Source organism: Channa argus, chromosome 6, assembly GCF_033026475.1.
Source record: "Channa argus isolate prfri chromosome 6, Channa argus male v1.0, whole genome shotgun sequence".
Lineage (NCBI taxonomy): Eukaryota > Metazoa > Chordata > Actinopteri > Anabantiformes > Channidae > Channa > Channa argus.
In genome coordinates, this window is record NC_090202.1 from 6938005 (window position 1) to 6953844 (window position 15840).

The following is a 15840-nucleotide window of genomic DNA, read 5'->3' on the forward strand; positions in this document are numbered from 1 at the left end:
AATTAGTTGACAACTGTGAAGCCAACTGAGCTTTCATTGGGAAACAACTGTGCAAGTTTAAGTTCAGGAAATGTTTGGAATGCTGGTTGTTATATTATGTGATCGACTGTGACATGGAGGAGGGTATTTAACACTGCAATCAATGACCCCCACTGAGTACAGGAACAAAGTACCACCTTACTTTTCACCACTGTTCCTGGGTGTGACATGTCTTTTTTTCTTCTTCTTTTTCTTACTGCTTCCCTTTCTCAGTCTTCCTTGTTTACTTCCTTAAATGACTAATCGGTAAAAACATTCTCTAAACTGCTGAGGATATGGTTTGTAAAATGCTGTATTTACGTACAGACGCACAACAATTATTTGTTTTCACATATACTGTATCCTGCAGCCATATAGGCTGCATCAGATGATCAGATGGCTGGAAAATACAGTCAGACATGTGGTGCATGAATAACAATCCCGTTCCATCTTAATACAACCCATGTACTTATATGTACGCACTCGAAAAAGGAAATGAATCATGTCTAACGTGCTAATGAGAAACACGTTCGGGCAAGACACTGAACCCCTAAATGCCCATTCTTCTCCCCAGCTGTGCAGTGCCAGTCCAAGCCCGGTAGAAATTGGGGAGGGTTGCGTCCAGAAGGGCATCCGGCGTAAAAACTGTGCCAAATCAACATGCGGACAATTCTCTGTGGTGACCCTGAACACATGGGATAAGCTGAAAGGAAAAAAAAAAGTTTACTTATGTTAAATGGTTTATTATTGTTTATTATATTACTGGAACATGTTCCAATTTTATTTTCTTCTTTCTTCTTTTTAGTTTTACTGCAAATTAATGTATCTAGTTTAGGGACAGCATGTTGAAATACTTCTTAATAGAGAGCAGCATGTCAGCACAGCCAACAAGTCCAATTCATATCCAACATGTTTTGAAACCATTGCTTTTTCTTTTAATGTTTTACCTTTACTACCAGATTATCACAGAAATGAAAGCCACATCTCAGTTTCAATTGTTTATTTGGGCTTATGTTTGGTTTACTGTAAAACTTGTCTGCGTCAAAACTTATTTTGTATTTTGGCAAAAAACCAAAAAAAAAAAAACCAAAAAAAACCCAGCCAAACAAAAAAAACATTTCCTCCTCCGTTTTATTTTGAAAAACTCTACCCGGAAGCAGTTGAGCCAGTGCAGGTGGCGCATATCCTGATCATTTGACAACATTCACCCTTTTCTCTTATAGAAAACAGACATGTAACATATATCCACTCAGTAAGGATTTTGTTCGTTCAGAAATAATTAGTTGTCTTTGCAGACTGTGTAATTGTGGCATTAAAGTTAACGAGAGGAAAAAAAAGAAACGGTGTATTTGCTAATGGACGTTATATTGTGCGTTTTCGTTTTGCCTCCGTTTTGTTACTTAGCTTCAGCGGTGGGAATGAGTGTGAACATGTAACTAAATGTGGAGTTTTCTGCCAAATATCGTCGACTTTTTCACCGTGTAACGGTGCGTCGTGGGCTCCAGGAGACAGCTGAGGGCGCACACCCTGCAGGCCTTCCTTGTGTGTTTGGTTTTGGCAGGGTTTCGGCTAACAACTCGCAGAGATAACGAAGGAAGGTTACGATGAGTTTCTTCAGCTTTGGACAAAGTGCAGAAATCGATGTGGTGCTGAATGACGCCGAAACGAGGAAGAAGGCTGAACACAAGACTGAAGATGGAAAGAAAGACAAATACTTTCTTTTCTATGATGGCGAAACTGTCAGTGGGAAGGTGAATGTGACACTGAAGAACCCCGGGAAGAGGCTGGAGCACCAAGGGATCAAAATTGAATTTGTTGGCCAAATAGGTAACGTCAGGTTAAACACTATTCACACTATTACAGATGTGTTCAACAGTGACTTCACACAGCACATGTACACAGCAGGGACCAAAGTTTGACAATAACCTTTTTAAAGTAACAATATTTCGAAATACATAAACATTTAGCTTAATCCCAAATATCAGTACAACACCTGCCACAATTAATCATTTAAACTAGTCCCTCAGCAGATAGATGCCCCGAACTTAGTTGTTGAAATTAACCTTATTGTTAAGGGCTGAGACCCACATTGTGTTCTTTGATTAAACTGCAAATTTAAAAAAAAAAATGCCCCCAAAGATCATCTACATTTGCAAGCAACTAAAGCTGTCAAATAAATAAATGTAGTAAAAAGCACAATAGTTACCTTGAAATTGAGTTAAAGTATAAAGAAGCGGTTAATGCAACTACTCAGGTAAAGAATTCTGCTTATGTATATATGTATGTCTTATGTGAGTTCTTGAGTAAATGTCTGTATTTACAGTTAAAATACTATGGAAAATATCAATTATATTAGGACTATACAAAAACATTTTGAACGAAGGGCTTTAATGTAATGTATTGACTTATGTTTATTCCACTGTCTCTCACTGTAGATGTTTTATTATTTTCTCAGGTAGTGTGAAGTTTTGTTGGGAATGTATGGAAGCAATTAGATAAAACACAACTTTACATCAAATCAGCTTAGTAGATTTTTGACTCCGTATATGTTTAAGACCAGTTTAAGACTAGGATGGAGGCCCTGTCTTGGCTGATGTTGTACTTCATTGTTTGAGTCCAAACAATGTTTCGCCTTCAGCAATAAGCTAAAATAAAGAAATAAAAAATTGAACTGAGAGAAAACAGTATAAAAATGATGCCTCTTTTCACAATTTTAACAGATATATATATATATATATATATATATATATATATATATATATATATATATATATATATATATATATATATATATATATATATATATATATATATAATATATAGATATAATAGAATATATATTGCTTCAGAACTGAAGTCATACAAAAAATGCTAAATGTCATGGGTCTTTATTACATAATTTACAATAATGTCAGTATACAAAAATCTTCAAAGGAATTTCTCTTATTTTGCCTTTGCTTATAACGTCATTCTTTTCCAGAGCTGTATTATGACAGAGGAAATCACCATGAGTTTGTTTCCCTGGTGAAGGACCTTGCGAGACCGGGTGAAATAACTCAATCACAGACGTTCGACTTTGAGTTTACTCACGTTGAGAAACCTTACGAGTCCTACACAGGCCAGAATGTTCAAGCTAAGGTAGGTTTGATCATTCACTCTGTTTTATTGGCAGTGAAACAAGTAACTAGTCTTCAACCTGCTTGTCATGTGATAACTCTTAAACTGACTTCTGGGACACTTGAAATTATTGTTTACAGTTACTGTCAATTATATAAGCTTTTTTAATAACATGGCGCACAGTGTTTTCACCCTGTCTAATTTATTTGCAGATATTTTCTTCGTGCTACAGTAATCAGAAGACTAAATGACATTGTTAAAGAGATGGACATTGTAGTCCATACATTGAGCACTTACCCTGAGCTCAACTCCTCCATTAAAATGGAAGTTGGAATTGAGGATTGTCTTCACATCGAGTTTGAGTATAACAAATCCAAGTAAGGCTTGAATGATTTTATCAAGAATTTATCAAGTCTCAAAGCTGTTCTATTGTCATAATAATCTATTGTCCAACACATGACAACCTCAGTATTTCATTTACACTATTAGTAAACACACAGTAATAAAAGTAATACCTTATGATTACAGTACTTTTTAGAACCGAAAGTATTTAAAGACTCACACACAAAAAACTAAGGATTAAAATCCTACCAATTTCAGTGAGAGATGCAGTATCAAATCCAACAGAGACATCAAATTAAAATAAATATCCTTATTTGCCTTTGGCAATACAAGCGTGATATTGCCAATGCACTAATAATAATATAAATAATAATAATAATAAAGTAATGTAGAAGTTCCACTCATGGAGTCAGGTCTATAAAATGTTATCATTTTAGTTATCAAGGTTATGGTAAAGTGTTTTTTTTGCCTCTGGACACAGTACAGGAGGTGGGAAGTCTGGCTATAATCTATCCTGAAGAATCACTCCTACCCCCTGTATGACAAAACCAATACTCACTATAATACACATTGGTTCTACTGAAAAAACTTTGCAGTGATGATTGGATACTAATTTGTATTATTAATATTCTTTTTATTTATGTAGATTTTTTTTTTTATATTGATGTTTGTGTTTTAATACTGCACAAATTTGCCACACATTTGCACATTTTGCTGCTGTAACTTTGGGACAAATAAAGGTTTATCATATCTTATTTTAAAGATATTCAAATCATAGATGACAACAAAAAACAAGAAATGTTCACATTTGAAAAGAAACAAGCTTTTTTTGTATGTTTAAAATACAATATTATTGCATAACAATAATTACAATAATCAGATTAAATTCCTTTTGATTGACCGATTATTAATGACACAGCAGTGTAAAACATCCAGATGTCAGACACAACAAATGCTATTTTGCAAAAAACAAACAAACAAAAATTTCTGTTCATACTATACTTTTTTTTTTTTTTTGACAGGTACCATCTGAAAGATGTAATTGTGGGAAAAATTTACTTCCTTCTGGTGAGGATCAAGATTAAGCACATGGAGATTGACATTATCAAACGCGAGACAACAGGCACTGGCCCAAGTGTATACCATGAAAATGACACTATTGCCAAATACGAGATCATGGATGGTGCTCCTGTTAGGGGTAATCAACTCTTATTCCTAATTTTTATTTTTATTTTATTTAGGCAAGATAGACCTTCTCCAACCCATTGCAATGTCATGTCATTTCTTAGGAGAATCCATTCCCATTCGGTTATTTCTGGCTGGCTATGACCTGACTCCCACCATGCGCGACATTAACAAGAAGTTTTCTGTGCGGTATTACCTGAACCTGGTTCTGATTGATGAGGAGGAGAGACGCTACTTCAAACAGCAGGTAGGCTCATAATTAAAACATTAATTGTAGCAATAGCAGACTGGCCTCTTGCGAGCTCCAACCAGATGCCACAGTGGGTGAGGGGGATTGTAGACCTGAATAGAGATCTGAACAGTAGTGTGATATGCCCTTTTCGGCTGAGCAATAATAACACTAACGCCGCTGGATCGTGTGGAGGGTTTCGATTGTGGAGGCTTGTAGGCCTGTCACTAGGTCTCTGGGTGGGTTTTGTTTTCTGAGTGTGTGGACACTGTAGACCCAAGAAAGAAAGAGGTTTGGGGCATGATGCTCGAGCAGGGTATTTTTTGTGTCTGTTAACAAAACATATCAGCAGTTACTCACTTTATTCATCCATCCACTTTATTGTCCACTTCCATCCACTATGTAATTCATTTGTCCTGTTAAGGATTGCAGGGATGCTTAAGCCGATCCCATCTGTCTTTGGGTGAGAGGCACGGTACACCTAGGTTAGGTCGCCACACATAGAGACAGTGATACCTACAGCCAACTACTCATTAATTAACAGTTTAGGTCGGCATAGTGCCTCTTGGCAGTTCACCCTGCTTGTACTGTTTATAGGGTCATGTTAAATGGCCAAGTTGTGGCACGATATCACACCATTATATGGTCATGACAAAATATAAACACAATTACAATGACTGTATAATTTTTCATGAAATAGTTTGTCCGCATGACACATGTTTTGTATTAGGTTATTCACATTTTCTTTTTCACTCAATTATTCAATAAGTAGTTTGGCCAGTAAAATATCAGTAAATTGTGGAACATGTCAATCTCAACTACCCAAAGACCAAAGTGACTTTAAATATTATTTAATAATAACCCAAAACGTATTGCACAGCGAAAAGAGAAGAAACTCGAAAATTTTAACATTTAAGAAACTGGACAATTTTGGCATGTGGGAAATAAAAGATTTGATTATTTAAATGTCAAAAAAAGTTTCTCACTCTTGTTGTTACCCTGACATCTTAATAGCATCTGCGTGTTTGCTTGGTCAAATACAATTGCTTAAATTAAAACATGTCTTCTGTAGGAGATCACCCTGTGGAGAAAAGGTGACGTGGTGAGGAAGAGCATGTCCCACCAGGCAGCCATTGCCTCTCAGAGGTTCGAGGGCTCGGCTGCTTCAGAGAGTGCACTGGAACAGGCTGCGAAGGAGGAGAGCGGCTAGAGCCCTCTGCCTTCCACTCTCCTCACACACACACACAACTCGTCTGCGTCGGAGTCATGGAGGTACCTGTCGACTGTGCATCTGGTCATGCAGCTGTTTTATTTGTTAGCCGCTGCAGGTAAACGGAGGAAGAAGGGAGGCCAACATCCAGTAATACAGTATGTGAACAGTGACACAGTTTGCATGAGGCATTCAGAGTGGATTCAGGCTGCTGGTCTTGACCTTCCTCGTGTTTTTTTTTTTTTTTTCTTTCTTTATGCGAATCAAACTAATGACCTGTCGCTGTATTCATTGTGTAAAATCTTTCATGTGAAACTCTTGAATTTTTAAGCCTTTTGTTTGTTACATTCTAACACTTCTTGGGGGGGAAATTGATTTCTAATCTCTTAATCAATGCAACTAAATAGTCCATTAATCTCTATCTAAATGTATCTACAACATTCCACATGTAATGAATGCCTTCCTGACATTGTTATGGTCATGTCCCAGATAACTTTGCACTGCTATGTCTTGCTGAACACATTTTTTTTGCTTTGTGTTTGTTTGTTTGCACACAAAATGGTTGATGTGGAAACTGGAACTTAATTTTCTTTTTGATGTTTTAGAGTATAATTCTACGCATTTTTTTTTTATGTATATAAGACCAGCTAAAACCTGATCTCCTGTTCCCTGTCCTAGCTTTGTACAGTGCTTATACTGTACACAGTGCCACAGATGACCTTTCATGTTCATGTGCTTTACCTCAGCATTCTAGTTGTGTTAGGAGAGGATGTCAGAGTGTTTGTATAAAGGTCTGTGTCATCTTTATTAGAGACTTAAAAAGTTGTGCCTAAGTGTATCAAGCAAATGAACTCCTCCTGCCTCTAACATAATTTTAGTCTTTTAACCAGAGAGAAGATACAGTAGAACTATCTATCTTTTGCAAATGCTAATCAATTAGTCCTTATCCCCAGAAGTGAAATAAATTGATGCCAAATGGAAAAAGAAAAATACACTTTGTATGAGTGATATTGATAATGATTGCATGTGATATGATAACCTGAACAGAATGGGTGGAAACAAAATATGAAACACCAAAATCAAACTTGGAATAGTTATTAATTCTTACAGCCTTAAAATTTCTGAGATAGCCAAATAGCTGCCACCAACATTTGCAGATTGTCAAACAACCTTATTATCGCACCAAATACCAATTTGGACTTATGGCCTTCGTCAGGGTCTGTTGGAGTTACGGACATTTAAATAGAGTTAAGTAGAAGAAAGGTCAATTTTATCTAAAAAAATAAAAAAAAAATTACAACATATGCAAACATGTGTCTTCCAGTCAGAAACATTTACATGGGTTGGTTGGTATATGGTTGTGTTCTATTTATGTAATTTATTATATGACCACAGGCTAAAACACATTGGTCTAATATTAAAGTTGTTTAACAATTTGCAATTGTTGCTGGCAGTTTTATCTTTTCAGTCTGTTTCTCCTTATCCATGAACCTCGACAGCAGGTCAAGTGGTGCCACAAATACCAAAAATAACAAAGCCGGATCTTTGCACATCTTCGGTCATAAAAAAATTATGTAGCACTAAATCCAGTGCTGACATTAGTATGGAGAGTCATGGTGCTGGAGTCATTAATTCTGATCATAACTGTGCTCCTGAATGACTATAAAATTATGAAGGAAATTTTATTAAACAGTGTGTGGTTCAAGCACAACCTCCATATATATTACCACATAATGATACCCGAGTTCACGGGTTATGTTCAAAATGATGGACTTTTGGAAGCTGTGATGGTGTCAAACACCTTGCAGCCTCAGTGGACCTGATTACAGAGTGGTGAACGTATGAGGACAGTGGCTTTAAATGGGTGTCAGGTATTGGTAAGAATTGGGTGCTATGCAAGTTAAACATCCGCACTAAAAACAAGGCCTGAAGCTGCTCTGAAGGCCAAGAGAAATCCTACATATTGCTGCTGTGTTGAATGAAGCCTTGGTAGTGTCTGGATGTTGCTGTAACACTTTCATTAAACCCCTATTTAACATTTATACACTCTAATAAAAACCTCTGGTGTCTGTTTGCAACAATATATCAGATACTTCATTCATCCCAATGGGAAATTCCCATGAACGGGAAGTTCACAATGTTACTATTCATTATGGTGGTGTGACCTACATCCATAAACAGCTTATATATGCATACAGCTCCATTACAGTGTGTTATCCTGCAGAAAGAAGCTGGTTTTATATCATCCAGAGGGAGATGAAAACTGCATGGGGGCTATAGTTTGACATATTTAATCACATTTATGCATAGAAAAGAGAACAAACACTACAGTATTGCATACTACACTCGGCATATGACGGTACAGTAGGTTGAAGTTTCATGATTTCACTACGTCATGAAGCATCATCTGGTCCAGGTCCTCACAGTGGCTCTTTGTCCTCCAAACTTAGGACAAAGTCAAACTCCTCTGCAGAGAGAACAGGCTGTGCTCATAACGAGCTCAACACGGTGCGATAAAAACAGGAGTGCGTATCATACTTTGTTACGTACCAGTGGTCAGGGGTTGCACAGAGAGCCGGGCCCTTGTGAAAAGCACCATGTCCTTCAGGGGTCCTCCCTTGGCACGATGCTGCAGGTGGTACTTCTTCAACTCAGACAGAGGCAGAAAACGCTTCATCATTCTCTGATACTGGACGTCCACCTGTAGAGAGAAGAAAGCAGCCTCAAACCTCATGACTATTAACAGTAACCGTACGTTATAAACAGATTGAGAACTGATGCTTCTCAGTGATGTTACCATGCTCCACTTGGGGTTGCCTGGTTTGCTGGTGGCATCATAATGGACATCCTTCTTGTCAAACTGAGTGTGGTCCACATAAGCCTCCTTCACAATCTAGTAAAAAAGACATAGCTGGACATCACATGTGTGTTTAGCTTTGTTTAAAACGCAATATTGTCAGCAACGAGAGAGTGACTGACTTTAATAATTCCTGCTATCCCTGGCTCCTTGCAGTTGCTGTGGTAAAAGAAAGCCAGCTGCCCCTCTTTCATCTGCCTCATAAAATTGCGGGCCTGCAGATGACAGATAATTCCCACATTCCCACAGAGAAAAGAAAGAGAAAAAAAACTTTAGTAGTCATTCCTTTCTCAAGATTTGCACAAGGCTGCGGACAATGGGCAAACAATAGAGTGGTTTTGTGCCCGTCCCTTATTTCTGGTGTGCATCTTGTGGTTTCAGCAGTCAGCTTTGTGGATCTACCTGATAATTACGGACGCCATCCCAGCAGCTGGTCTGAATAGGCAAAGCCTTCAGATCCTCGATCCCAAACTGCAGAATGAACCAAAGGCATCAAAAGAGTGCAGCCCACTAAAGACAACAGATTATGACAACGCTATCACTTCTACACACCTTCACATCAATGCCATTCTCAAAGCGGCTCTCTGGTTCAGACTTCATCAGCCAGTGACAGTACTGTAGAGAACTCGGTGATATTGAGCTCTCCACTGAAACGGCAGCTTTCTTCTTACCGCCAACTGTCTCCTTTACTGAATAGACTGTTTCACTGTCATCATCTTTTCCTGTGTTGTTGGAGCAATGATCATCACTAAATAAAGAATAACTTCTTTAGTCACACAATTTACTCAGTGAATTTAAATTCCTCACCTGAAGTTGCTGCTGCTTTATAAACTCTGGCCTTTTTCTTTGGCGGCATCTTGCGCAGTCTATAAAGAGAGATGATTAATTCTCAGGTCTGATGCATCATCCTTAATAGGATGAGATATGATGTTACAGTTATGTCCACATTTATTTCATTATTTTAACTCTACACCACCACAAATGATCTAAACATTTTAAAGGAAAGTGAAGACTGTCAGCTTTAATCTAAGAATTTGCTATTTTACCAAAAACATTGTTTAAATTCGTGGGTGCTCAAAAGTATTTAGACAAAGTAACAAACTGTCGGTTATAATACTTGGTTGCAAAACCTTTACAGTCAATGACGTATGAAAGTATGAAGCCCATGAATATCTAATATATGCTGCATGGAAGTCTGAGTTTTAAGATATTAATATAACACATATAGTATTTCTATCAAGCTTCAACAAGTACATACAAACCTGAGCCACACATGCAAACTACGTGCGTTACACGGTTTGATAGTAACCGAGCTTCTACAGCAGCTCTGGTCTGTAGATAATCCGTCTAAACACGGATAAGTCCACCTTTATATAAGCAGTGATTAAGGTAACGTAAAGCTGTCAGCCGTCAAACCCCGCGGAAAAGACCCCAACACGTGACGTCAACAAACACTGGTTCATTGGATTTAGTCCCCAGCTGCTCCCGTTTATAATGTAACGACTCTTCTCAGTTGCTAACGTGTATACAGAAATCAGACAATACAAAACCTACAGACAACATCAGGTAGGTCTGGTTAAAAGAAATACACAGTTTAAAAAACTGTCACTTTCATATTTGTGAAACCTTTATTTTCCTTGTAAAAACCACCACCTACCACGTTGGAGTAGATCTAAATTATAAACTTCTGTCTATACACATATTAAATGAAAGATAAATGTTAAACAAAGAAAAATATCTGCTTTAAAAATTGTAGATAAGTGTTTTGGTCACACCTGGCCTGGATGGAGGACTTTATCTGCGTCTTTTCCCCCCTTAACGTTACATATACTTCTCGAATGAGAAGCTTTCTGCATTAGATCTACATCCGGTTTCCTGATAATAAAACTACATTTCCCAGCAGCAGCCGCGGCTGTCTGACATAATCAACTGTACACTGCGTAAGAGGTAAACATGGCGGCACTCAGACCCTTTACAAGACTCTCCGGACTGGCTTCCAGCATCTGCAGGAACAGACATTTAATATCAATTTCACAAAGACGAGGAATTGCTTCATGTATCGACCGTAAGTCCCAGAAAAAGAGAAATGTTAACACATCTAACAAATGTTCTAATTTGTTTTTGGCAGCTGGCATGAAAGAGCATCCGACTGACACCGGGCGAGTAAAACGTCAGTTAAGCAAGTCAGTTTGGAGGCTGTAAGGTAACTTAGCTGTTAGTTCGAGTAGTTTGAATAGTTTGACCAAAAACTATGAGTAAATAAACTCACGGTCAGTCTTTTAACATTAAATGTACAGACTGTTACCTGTCATTGGTTAGTTTGGTCCTCTGGTCCTCCATTCATGAGGCACAGCGAGTTACACGCCCCCGTTTAGCTAACACCGCCCCTCCTCTAACGCGGATCGAGTGATGTTTGAAAGGCTCTTAACAAATCTGCGTTTCACCATATGATTCTTTAGCTTTTGCAGGTAGTAATTCAAGAGGGCCAACTTTCCAAACAACCGATTTACATTTACATTCAGTATCTCGAAGTTACAGCACGTGAGATTTGTTTTCATGTTCAATGTAACATTCAGTGTACAATGACCATTTCTAAAGGATGCTATATTTCATGCCCCCAGATTCATTTTAAGCCTGCATCTGTTATCTGCTGCCACCCAAAGAGATGCATGTTCAATGTGACAATTGTATTTACATTTCTACATACTTTCATCCATATGGTGCATACTGTATGTTCTTGTGTTTTTTCTTGACAGCCTCTCATGGACTCACAGATGAACAAAAGGAGTTCCAGAAAGTGGCCTTTGATTTTGCTGCCAATGAAATGAGTCCACACATGGCCGAATGGGACCAAAAGGTATGTGGCAGCGAGGCATAAGATGACTTTGGAAGGACTTGATTATCTGGCTGGGCTGCCCTTCTTTAAAGCAGGCTTTCTGATACATTGGTCCTGCTTGAGTAGATGTAGATCACCCAGTGTCCTTTGAGAGATTAATAATAACACACATCCTAAAATTAAACTGTCTTCCCTGTTATTTCAAAATTTGAGACACAGTATGAGCACCTGCACCCACTATTCAAAACTGAAATGAACTGCACACAACGGATTTAAAGAACATGAATTATTCATAAATCATAAACAAATAACGGCTCTCATGCCTTAACACTAATATCTTCCCTATAACTGGGCTATAACAATTTGTATTTTACATTTTCCTCCAGGAAATATTTCCAGTGGAAACGATGCGAAAAGCAGCTCAGTTGGGGTTTGGCGGTATTTATGTTCATCCAGATGTTGGAGGATCAGGCCTTTCTCGCCTGGACACATCTGTCATCTTTGAGGCCTTGTCCACAGGATGTGCCAGCACCACAGCTTATATGAGTATCCACAAGTAGGAACCGTTTGTTTGGCAATGTCATTACAGTGTAATGAAATTAATAATAATAATAAATTAATTATTTTGTTTAAAATTTAGTAAAAAAGTGTTGGTTAAAAAGTGTATTGAGGCTGACTGCATATATTTATGGCTATGACATTTACTGTATTTGCTTTTCCTGTTAATGTTGTACTGTACATTTTTTGCAGTATGTGTGCCTGGATGATAGACACATTTGGCAATAATGAAGAGAGGGAAAAGTTCTGTCCGGATCTCTGTTCAATGGAAAAGTTTGCTTCTTACTGTCTCACTGAACCAGGTTAGTTTATACATAAAGAATCACATACATGTCGCTCCAAGAAAATCAAAATCTAAAAATCTCACTTTGTGATTATCTTTGACCTTAGGCAGTGGCAGCGATGCGGCTTCTCTTTTGACCTCTGCTCAGCGGAAAGGAGACCACTACATTTTGAATGGCTCTAAGGTTGAAGCATGTCTACGCCCACATGCAGTTTAATGCTTGTATGCCCAGAAATGTGTTTTATGTCTGTGTGTTTTATTTATTTTTTTTTAGGCCTTCATTAGTGGAGGAGGAGACACGGACGTCTATGTTGTGATGTGCAGAACAGGAGGTAAAGGACCCAAAGGTATTTCGTGTTTGGTGGTGGAGAAGGGAACACCAGGACTGAGTTTTGGTAAAAAAGAAAAGAAGGTAGAGTTCAATGATATTAAGAACTGTTTTTAAGAGCATGTGTGTTTTGCTTTTTGCTATATTCCATCAAGATGTTTGCTCACAACCACTAGATGGCAGAGTTGAGTCATAGTCACTCAGTTGTCACTCAATCTGTTCTTCAGGTGGGCTGGAACTCTCAGCCTACCCGAGCAGTGATATTTGAGGATTGTGCGGTTCCAGTAAGCAACCGTCTTGGTGAGGAAGGACAAGGATTCAACATTGCCATGAAAGGCCTTAATGGAGGCAGAATTAATATTGGTGAGCAGAAAAATATTATTCCAACTATGTGATAAAAACTGTTTTGGAGCTTTAAACTAAACATCGTTGTAGATTTGTGAAGTGATTTGAATTCATTTGAATCCTGTGACAACATAGCTAGATGACCCTCAAAGCTTTTAGGGGAATGATCTAAACCAAATGAAGGGTTCCGTACCTAATTTCAAGCATGGAGGTGGTAGTGTGATGCCGTAGGGATGATTTGCTGCATCCAGGGGCATTTCTGAAGGAGATCATCAGGTCATCAGTCTGTGAGCTACACCTCATTGGAGTTATGAAGCAAAATGATGATTGCAACCATAAATGTAATCTGGCCTTTTTAACAGTGGTAATTTAAGTATTGGGTAACATTTTGGCACAGTTTAGTGTGACACACAAAAGGAAAGAAATCAAGGGTTGGAATATTTTTTCACATGACCATATTTGCTAGTTGTCTCCATAACTAGACAAAATGATTGGAATTATATTGATGATGAAAAAACACTAAATCCAGTTATACATTTTCTATTTATGTAAGTGATGACACTAACTTCTTTAAGGAAATAATTGAGAGTCATTGGGTTCGAGCTCTAAATTAAAAGTCTGATTAATAGACAGTAAATCGGCCCATAGCTTATTTCAGTACACTCAGGTGATGTGGAATAACTAGTAGCTTACAGCAGTATGGCTATGTAACTGACACACTGCTGACGGTTTGACTCTTCTTTAGTAGTGCTACTGGTTTTCTATTATTCCACAGTGGTGGACATTCTCACTAATCAGCAATTTTTATTTATTTACTCGCTCTGCTGACAGCTTCCTGTTCTCTTGGGGCGGCACATGCCTGTGTACAGCTAGCGAGGGATCACATGCTGGTGCGCAAACAGTTTGGAGAAACGCTCTCCCACAACCAAGTAAGAAGGGGAAAAAACACAGGTCTGTAGCCACTGGGTCTGCCAGTGATTGAAGTTATCCTAATGGCATATTTCCCTCTGTGTTTGCTGTGTGAAGTTTCTTCAGTTCAAACTGGCAGAAATGGCCACCAAGTTGGTTGCGTCTCGTCTTCTGGTGCGTGAAGCTGCTACAGCATTGCAGGAGAACCGGCCTGACGCGGTTTCCCTTTGCTCTATGGCCAAGCTCTTTGCCACAGATGAGTGCTTTAATGTGAGTATTTCTGATTACTGGAGGGCAGTGTTACAATTTTCACATTGAATTGACCTTTTTTGTATTGTTACCTGTTCACACTCAACAGGTCTGTAACCAGGCTCTGCAGATGCATGGTGGGTACGGTTACCTCAAAGACTATGCAGTGCAGCAGTTTGTCCGTGACATCAGAGTACATCAGATCCTAGAAGGTGAGCTTTGCTTCTTCTGAATGTGTTGTGCTTCTGATTTTAATATGACAAATCGTCTTACGAGTAAAAATGTGAGAACAATCACAGTTGGTCCAACTCTTCTTTTTGGTTTCTCAACAGGCACAAATGAGGTGATGCGGATGATTATTTCTCGAAACCTGCTGACAGAGTCTTGACAAGTCCTTCCCTTGTCCCTCAACTGACTTCAGTAGTGACCATATTGTTAATGATCATCATTTCAGATCTCTTACTGTTACCGGTTTCCTAAACAGCCCTCTGCATTGTAGATTTAGCAAAGGTGGGAAAAAATGGATCAGAGAATTTTGACTTTATCAGTACAAGAGTTTTTTCTAGCATTAGATTATTTGGGTTATTTGTTTCATTTTTAGCTAAACTGATGGTGTTAAAATGCTAAAAATTGTCACGTTACTATATGATGCCTTCATTTGAAGTCAGCTGAAATGACATCAGAACGTTGGTATAATTAATAAACACAGCACATTTTATTTACGCACAGAATGCAGCTGGTTAACGCTGACAACACCAATGAAAGTCTAAGTTGAACTGAGCCTGAGACGCAGAGTCTGAGATAATACTGTATCGTGGCCACAGCACATGGTGAAAAACACAACACAGCAGTTTCACTGCCAGCAGTAGTTTTCTTTTTTCCTTAATCACTTTCTTTTGAAGCTGCTAGTATGTATTTTGAATTTTGAGTCTTTTTCTATCAAAAAAAACAAACAACCTACACTCAATTTGTAAGTAAAAGTTTGAGTTTTACATTATTTAAAGTATTTAACAACAATGGAAGTGTTGATGAACCAGGTTCCTGTATCATGCTTTGCTTTCACATTCAGTTTCAGCATTTCTATCCCTGAAGTGGCCTTTCAGATCTTGTTAATGCCTGTTGTTATTGTATTGTTACTGTATATTATTCCATTGTGTGTTCCATAGTATGTAAACTGGCTGCATTAAAATATGCTGTGTTAGTACGCAGCATATTTTACACACATAAAAACACACGAGGTGTTCCAACTGCCACTTAGCAAATGACACTTGCAGACACTCCGAATAAAGTAATTCTAACTTTCACCAAAGGACTAAGCGCTTTTATTAGCAGCATGAATCACATTTTATACCAATTGTTGGCATGATTAATATT

The 15840-nt window shown here is 38.1% G+C and overlaps 3 protein-coding genes across 5 annotated transcripts; 2 read left to right on the forward strand and 1 right to left on the reverse strand.

Annotated features, from left to right (window-relative positions):
• Positions 1-1173: 1173 nt before the first annotated feature.
• LOC137128816 (vacuolar protein sorting-associated protein 26B-like) lies at positions 1174-8184 on the forward strand. Its single transcript, XM_067507381.1, has 6 exons — positions 1174-1845; positions 2999-3150; positions 3343-3512; positions 4500-4675; positions 4767-4909; positions 5964-8184. Exons 1-6 carry the CDS (start codon positions 1623-1625, stop codon positions 6099-6101), a joined length of 1002 nt encoding a protein of 333 aa, XP_067363482.1. The 5' UTR covers positions 1174-1622; the 3' UTR covers positions 6102-8184.
• Positions 8185-8376: 192 nt separating this feature from the next.
• thyn1 (thymocyte nuclear protein 1) lies at positions 8377-11349 on the reverse strand. Of its 3 annotated transcripts, none has more exons than XM_067507377.1 (8): positions 11264-11349; positions 9766-9824; positions 9511-9680; positions 9361-9429; positions 9081-9173; positions 8899-8994; positions 8652-8802; positions 8377-8568 (listed from the first exon to the last, which is right to left on the reverse strand). In XM_067507377.1, the coding sequence occupies exons 1-8, from the start codon at positions 11296-11298 to the stop codon at positions 8522-8524; spliced, it is 720 nt and encodes a 239-aa protein (XP_067363478.1). In that variant the 5' UTR covers positions 11299-11349; the 3' UTR covers positions 8377-8521. The 3 variants fall into 3 exon arrangements, with proteins under 3 accessions (XP_067363478.1, XP_067363480.1, XP_067363481.1); XM_067507379.1 differs by lacking the exon at positions 11264-11349 and adding an exon at positions 10734-10887; XM_067507380.1 differs by lacking the exon at positions 11264-11349 and adding an exon at positions 10221-10523.
• On the forward strand, positions 10864-15767 carry acad8 (acyl-CoA dehydrogenase family, member 8). Its single transcript, XM_067507376.1, has 11 exons — positions 10864-11023; positions 11715-11815; positions 12181-12350; positions 12545-12654; positions 12743-12819; positions 12910-13047; positions 13191-13326; positions 14140-14237; positions 14335-14487; positions 14576-14678; positions 14799-15767. Exons 1-11 carry the CDS (start codon positions 10912-10914, stop codon positions 14852-14854), a joined length of 1254 nt encoding a protein of 417 aa, XP_067363477.1. The 5' UTR covers positions 10864-10911; the 3' UTR covers positions 14855-15767.
• The last annotated feature ends 73 nt before the right edge of the window (positions 15768-15840 follow it).